Here is a 7,938-nt window from a genome sequence, read left to right on the forward strand (position 1 = left end):
TTCACCAGACTGATTCCCAGGATGGCAGGACTGACATATGAAGAAAGACTGGATCGACTAGGCTTATATTCACTGGAATTAAGAAGAATGAGAGGGGATCTCATAGAAACATATAAAATTCTGACGGGATTGGACAGGTTAGATGCAGGAAGAATGTTCCCGATGTTGGGGAAGTCCAGAACCAGGGGTCACAGTCTAAGGACAAGGTGTAAGCCATTTAGGACTGAGATGAGGAGAAACTTCTTCACTCAGAGAATTGTGAACCTATGGAATTCTCTACCACAGAAAGTTGTTGAGGCCAGTTCATTAGATATACTCAAAAGGGAGTTAGATGTGGCCCTTACGGCTATAAGGGATCAAGGGGTATGGAGAGAAAGCAGGAATGGGGTACTGAAGTTGCATGATCATATTGAATTGTGGTGCAGGCTCAAAGGGCCGAATGGCCTACTCCTGCACCTATTTTCTATGTTTCTATCTCTGTAATCTCCTCCAATCTCACAACCCTCTGAGATAATGGCACTCTTCAAATTCTGCCCTCTTGAGCACCCCTGATTATAATCGCTCAAGCATTGGTGACCATGCCTTCTGTTGCCTAGGTCCCAAGTTCTGGAACTCCCTGCCTAAACCTCTCTACCTTTCTTTCCTCCTTTAAGATGCTCCTTAAAACCTACCTCTGACCAAACTTTTGGTCACCTGCCGTAATTTCTTCTTGTGTGGCTCGGTGTCAAATTTATTTGTTTTGTTCATAACACTGCTGTGAAGCGCCTTGGGACGTTTTACTACGTTAAAGGCGCTATATAAATACAAGTCGTTGTCGTCGTTGTAGTTCTGCATTGTGTTGCACGTGATTGGATTCGGCCGGGGAAGGCCCACAATCCCGATAAGGTCAAAACCGTCGGGTTTGTGAGGCCCATACGGTGCGGTGGGGGGGATGGTATTTCTGAAACTTAATTAACTGATTTCGCACCCAACTGTCTCTTGTGGGTGGCATAAACATAACGATGTATCCTGAAATCCAAACCAATAAATTGATTGCAGACTAAGAGATGGAGCATTTAGCAACTGTATGGAGATTGCAGAACAATGCTGTGACCCTCCCCCAAAATTTAGGTTGATCTCACATTATATTGGGCCGTGAATCGCGGTCTCTCCGGGCGTGTACAATTTGCGCACGCACCCGAAGAGACCCCGCAAGTGTCGGTTCTCTGCGCGCGGTGCGCATACACCGAGAACCAGCATTTGCAAACTGTCAAAATGTCTTTTGACATCGCACACATCCCCGGGAGAAGGACATTCGCGTGCAGCGATTTAGGCTATTTGCCCAACTCCTGCCCAGCGAATGTCCTTCAAACTCCCACGTCTGGTAAAAGCAGGCGCATAGCCTGGTTTTACCAGCGTAAAAGTTTTAAAAGATAGAAAACTAAAATGTTATCACTAATTTTTATATTAAAAAGCATGTCCATTAAGGTAAGTTTATTTTTACCCCTATTAAAACATATTTAAAAAAATGCAAAAGATTTTATTTTTGTCTGAAACATTTAATTTAATTAAATTTCTAATTTTAAATGAGATTTTTTTACATTTATTGTTTTCTGTTTCTGTGTTGATTTTGGGAGTATTCTCATTGATAGCAATGGGAGCTTGCACAAACGGAACTCGCCATTATTATCAATGAGAATACTCCATGTTAATTGGTGGTCCAGCCCCATGTGATCCCAGGTTGCGCTTACGTTCCTGGGATGTGTGGGCCCCTGCACTGGGCTGTGAATGAAGGCCTCGAACCGCAAGTCTACGTTCCTCCAGGACCACCAGGTACTTCCGTAAAAATCATTTCGGTCAGAGGCATCCGCCCACAAGAAGCCTCCGACCGCAATTTTTGGCCTATTATGTTAAATATGCAATGATCAAATAATTTGAAGCAACAGGAAAGAAGCCCAGCCCTTTTTCATAAATTAACCCCACCCACCCTCCCATATCTCTCGATTCCTTTTTTCCAGAGCACCATCAACTCTCCATTTCTACTCTCTCCTTCAGTGGCCTTCCCTGATAGCTCCACAACTCTTCCCAAACTCCTCTCCCTCACTACACCACTTGAAAAGCCGATCTTTAAAACCTTGATCACCTCCTAATAACTCCCGCTTAGTGTCCCTTTCATCCATCTCTTTCCTCCTCCCCCTCTGGGAAGTACCCCGAGATCTCCCACTCTGTTGAAATTCAAACTCTTTGCTGCATGTTTGTGGGAGCTTGCTGTGCACAAATTGGCTGCCGCGTTTCCCACATTACAACAGTGACCACTTCAAAAATACATCATTGGCTGTAAAGCATTTTGAGACGTCCAGTAGTCGTGAAAGGCGATACATAAATGCAAAGTCTTTCTTTCAATTGCCTGGAGTTTTGTTGATTGTAACATAGGCTATATGGAATAAAGATTTTCTTATGTATTTTAAAAGGAGAATACCTATTAAGTATTGAGATGATTTTACTGTAGTTTTACAACAGCATATGGTGTCCATATGATTTCAGCAATACCAAACTACCTAAAATATGTAGCTCATCATTTTAGGACACGACAGAGTTATGTGGAGAGGCTAGAGAAGCTGAGGTTGTTCTTCTTAAAGCAGAGAAAGATAAGGGGGGCGATTTAACCGAGGTATTCACAGATTTAAGATAATTGGCAAAAAAGTCCAAGGGAGATGAGAATTTTCTTCACGCAGCGAGTTGTTGTGATCTGGAATATGCTGCTTGGAAGCAGATTCAGTGGTAACTTTCACAAGGGAATTGGATAAATACTTGAAAAGGAAACATTTGCAGGGCTGTGGGGAGCGAGCAGGGGGAAGTGGGACTGATTGGATAGCTCTTTCAAAGGGCACAATTTTCCCCAGTGATTTTTGCCGTTTTTTTAGAGCAGGCTGCTCTTTTTGGCCTAGTTTCCCCAACTCAGTTAGTTACAATTTTTTAGGGCAGTTTTTATTTCAGCCAAAGGAGGTGTAACCAGCCACCTACACCAATTCTGGCCAATTAGGGAAGTTTGGCCAGCTGAGAGTTACTCCAGTTGTGCTTCGGCCAGCGTATGTAGCCTCTGCAGAAAAATCTTCTCTAGAGTTAAGGAAATCGGCGCAGCAGATGCCTGGACACACTTAAAAGAATTGTAAGACACATAGCAGCAACTTACCTCCCACCCCGCCAAGAGAGAGAGAGAGATCGCCATACCAAGGTGCCCCCCAAAAATCGGACGTAACTCTTCAAGTACGCCAAAAGAATTCATTGGGGAAAATTGGGCCCAAAGAGCCAACACATGCATGATGGGCCAAATGGCCTCCTTCTGTGCTGCATCATTCTATATGAAATAATTTAAATCAGTTTCTTCTTTTCACTTGCAGAGCAGAAACAGCTTGCGGCGCAGCAGGTTGAAGACGCGTGGGAAGGAAGGTAACCCGAGAGTGCAAAAAGACGTACGCTGCAGTGGACAGCTGAAGTCAACGGAGCGTTCTCTGCACTCTGAGCTCCTCAGTCTGCAAGTGCTCATTCACAATGCCTCTGTCCGCAGCAATGGGGGGACAGGGGATCGAAAGCATTGCCTGCTTTAAGATGTACACCGCTTGTGTTGTTGCATTATCTGCACCCAGGGAGAGGCGGGGAATACCCACGAGGAGAATCATAACCGTATATAAATACAAGATGAATTTGCGAATCTGGAAGGTGTGTGCATTTATTGGTGAAGTCACTGTACTGCCGTGTGTTGAAGATGCTTTTTGATCTGTTTCTAAGGCTGTTTCTTTTTTTTCTCTAAATTCATGGAACAACCATGAATACTTGGAATCCAGCTGCCAACCCATTCCAGTCATTCCCTGTGTATTCTAAGCAGTGACCTTTGCCCAATTCCTCATGTGTTTTCACTGATTCACGGATTTCGTCAGTGTGTGGGCTGCTGTTTTGAGTCAGCCAGCTGGAATTATATAAGGATCAGTTGAGTGGGAGGGACGGCAGGCAGTGTCAGGATGGAGGGGCCAATTGGCCCCCCTCGTCGATAATGCTGGGAACTCTTGCATTGTTACTCTGTTGTGACTGCTGAATATGTCCTCATTGGACAGAGGAGCGTATCAGTATTTGGGTGCGTTTTTTAATCCCCTCTTCTCTTCACCTACCCTCCATCCCCAATGTGCGACGATCCATCTCTGGGATGCAGTCAGTGGTGACCCCTACATTGATATATGCTGCCTTTAAACATCCCCACTGCCTGCCTCCTTTTATATGCCTCAAGTCAATAGTTTATTATAATTTTATACACAGATCGACACAAGGGCCAGTTAGTCTGACCGCAGTTGGTGAGAAAGTTGAAAGCTTTGAAACCATCCCTGATGATTATCACTTTCACCGGCAGGTGAATATTTCACTTCAGCAAACAGTCGGAAGTGTCAGCAGAGGCAAAGTGACGGGTTATTTTCGGGAATTATGTTAATAGTACTGGAGCTTGTTTCTTGGTTAAACGCACAGTAATTTGGAAACGACCCCGTGGTAATATAATCTTACAGAACTTAACGTCTTTGTATCATATTTATCAGGCTGCGGTTTTAACGGAAGTTAACAACAGTGGGCTTGCAAGGGGATTGAGCATTTACGATAACATTGCATGTGAGCCATGACTACCGAGATACTGCAAGCACAGGAACAAGTGAGATTATGGAGTGCCTCCCATTTTGCTCTTCCCCACCTCCCTCCTCCCCTGCCCCAAACCCCCCCAATAAAAAGCAAAACTTTAATAATATAAAAATAATGAGCAACTATACATAAAAACATAAGAAATAGGAGCAGGAGTAGGCCATACGGCCCCTCGAGCCTGCTCCGCCATTTAATACGATCATGGCTGATCTGATCATGGACTCAGGTCCATTTTCCTGCCCGCTCCCCATAACCCCTTATTCCCTTATTGTTTAAGAAACTGTCTATTTCTGTCTTAAATTTATTCAATCTCCCAGCTTCCACAGCTCTCTTAGGCAGTAAATTCCACAGATTTACAACCTTCAGAGAGGAAATTTCTCCTCATCTCAATTTTAAATGGGCGGCCCCTTATTCTAAGATTATGCCCTCTAGTTCTAGTCTCGCCCATCAGTGGAAACATCCTCTCTGCATCCACCTTGTCAAGCCCCCTCATAATCTTATACATTTCGATAAGATCACCTCTCATTCTTCTGAATTCCAATGAGTAGAGGCCCAACCTACTCAACCTTTCGTCATTAGTCAACCCCCTCATCTCCGGAATCAATCCAGTGAACCTTCTCTGAACTGCCTCCAAAGCAGATATATCCTTTTGTAAATATGGAAACCAAAACTGCACGCAGTATTCCAGGTGTGTCCTCACCAATACCCTGTACAATTGTAGCAAGACTTCCCTGCTTTTATACTCCATCCCCTAAAGGGGGAAAAGAAAGTGATGTGATTTCAAGGCCATCATTTGATTTCAGAATTGGGCTGACTGGTCCACACTGCTCAATCTTAATTTCGGGAGATTTAACTTAAAATAAATGGGTTGCCGACTGGAGTCGAAACAGCACATGAAGGCAAATTTACCTAAATGTGTTGACCAGTGCAGTGTCGGAGGAAATCAAACCCCTTCTGACTGACTTCACCCGAACTTCTCGACTAGCTTTCTGATTACTCGGGGGTGCAATGCGCAGCCTATTTGTCAGGTGGCCGCCCACGTAACTTGTAGAGCTGGGATCACAAGTCCCTGAGGTGGTAATACGTTGAACTTGTCATACACGCTCAAGGCCACTAGCTTGCAGTGACTGAATAAGTCCAATTTAGTTGTTGTTACGTCGATTTAAAAAAAAAAATTAATCAATGTTTTGCTTCTGCGATTCTGTGCATTCTACCGCGAAACCAAAAAAAAACAGTGGCCTAGGCACAGTGTGTCGCTCCAGACAAATCCAATCGTTGTTAATCAGATGGAGATGTGCGAACCCAAAGAGAGTTGCTGTGTATATTTACAGTCTTCAGTGGATCATCAAGTCACTGCTCAATTTGACAGCCTGGTCGCTTATTTGTAAGATGAATTCTGAATTACTGATTGTAAAATCTGGACTGCTCAGTTGCATCAGGGTGCAAGTTAAATCAAGCATACCCATTTTTGATTGCACCGACTCCCATCTACCTCCATTCTCACCACATCACTCTTAAGAAATGCATCTAATTGTTTCTCTTGAATCCATTTACTCGATCTGGCTTCAGTGACCTTCCATGTTAACTTAGTACTCCACGATTTGATTATCCTTTGTTGCAGTTAAAGTTCAGTCCGATTTACTTTCATTTGCTAACTTGCTTATTTTTAACTTGTGCTCCGTTGTATTTAGACTCTTTGCCACACTCAGCAATTTGCCCAGTATTGGCATTTCAAAAATAAAATGAAACTTTCAAGCAATGTATTAATGTACATGGCTCTGGAGCCGATGAAATTATAAATGAAAATGCAACTGACAGAGTAATGGTGACAGGGAGCTGAAATGTCTGAAAATATTTGAGAGATTTGTAAACCATTTTCTTAATTTTGAAAGAAACCTCTGTAAATGTTGGACTTTTTAAGAAAAACTAAAATGAGGCAATAAATACAGCAATGTTTTCGATTTTACGAAGTTTGCAATCGACTTCATTTACGTTGACCAACAGAAGCAAAACCAGAGATGACCAAAGTAACTCAGTAACCTTGGCAACCATTTTGTATATTGTGATGGTCATTTTCAAATGCATTCATTTCTCGACTTCTAATTTTCATTTTAAAACAGTGTTTCTATTTGATCACTTTTTAAAAATAGTAGTGTAACCAACCTCCAAGCCTCCGAGATCTCCAAGCTCCTCTAATTCTGGCCTCTTGAGCGTCCCCGATTTTCATCGCTCCACCATTGGCGGCCGTGCCTTCAGCTGCCAAGACCCTAAGCTCTGGAATTCTCTCCCAAAATCTCTCTGCCTCTCTCTCCTCCTTTAAGAACATAAGAAATAGGAGCAGGAGTCGGCCATTTGGCTCCTCGAGCCTGCTCCACCATTCAATAAGATCATGGCTGATCTGATCATGGACTCAGCTCCACTTCTCTGCCCGCTCCCCATAACCCTTTACTCCCTTATCGCTCAAAAATCTGTCCATCTCCACCTTAAATATATTCAATGACCCAGCCTCCACAGCTCTCTGGGGCAGAGAATTCCACAGATTTACAACCCTCAGAGAAGAAATTTCTCCTCATCTCAGTTTTAAATGGGCAGCCCCTTATTCTGAGACTATGTCCCCTAGTTTTGTTTCCCCTATGAGTGGAAATATCCTCCCTGCATCCATCTTGTTGAGCCCCCTCATTATCTTATATGTTTCAATAAGATCACCTCTTATTCTTCTGAACTCCAATGAGTATAGGTCCAACCTACTCAACCTATCTTCATAAGTTAACTCTCTCATCTCCGGAATCAACCTAGTGAACCTTCTCTGAACAGCCTCCAATGCAAGTATATCCTTTCTTAAGTATGGAGATCAAAACTCTACACAGTACTCTAGGTGTGGCCTCACCAATTCCCTGTCCAGTTGTAGCAGGACTTCTCTGCTTTTATACTCTATCCCCCTTGCAATAAAGGCCAACATTCCATTTGCCTTCCTGATTACTAGTTGTACCTGCATACTAACTTTTTATGTTTCATGCACAGGTCCCTCTGTACTGCAGCACTTTGTAATTTTTCTCCATTTCAATTATAATTTGCTTTTCTATTTTTTCTGCCCACGTGGATAACCTCACATTTTCCCACATTATACTCCATCTGCAAACTTTTGCCCACTCACTTAGCCTGTCCATATCCCTTTGCAGATTTTTTGTGTCCTCCTCACAATTTGCTTTCCCACCCATCTTGCTATCATCAGCAAACTTGGTTACATTACACTCGGTCCCTTCATCCAAGTCATCAATA

At 43.2% G+C, this 7,938-nt stretch overlaps 1 protein-coding gene across 1 annotated transcript in view; it reads left to right on the plus strand.

The window, feature by feature from the left end:
* Positions 1-6,625, plus strand: part of r3hcc1l (R3H domain and coiled-coil containing 1-like) — a 165,597-nt gene extending 158,972 nt beyond the window's left edge. Inside the window, exon 6 of the mRNA XM_070873947.1 lies at positions 3,381-6,625. Within this exon, the coding sequence (XP_070730048.1) occupies positions 3,381-3,433 (53 nt within the window). The 3' untranslated portion in view covers positions 3,434-6,625. The remainder of the gene's footprint in view (positions 1-3,380) is intronic.
* The last annotated feature ends 1,313 nt before the right edge of the window (positions 6,626-7,938 follow it).

Source organism: Pristiophorus japonicus, chromosome 3 (genome assembly GCF_044704955.1).
Source record: "Pristiophorus japonicus isolate sPriJap1 chromosome 3, sPriJap1.hap1, whole genome shotgun sequence".
In the NCBI taxonomy this organism is placed as follows: Eukaryota; Metazoa; Chordata; class Chondrichthyes; family Pristiophoridae; genus Pristiophorus; species Pristiophorus japonicus.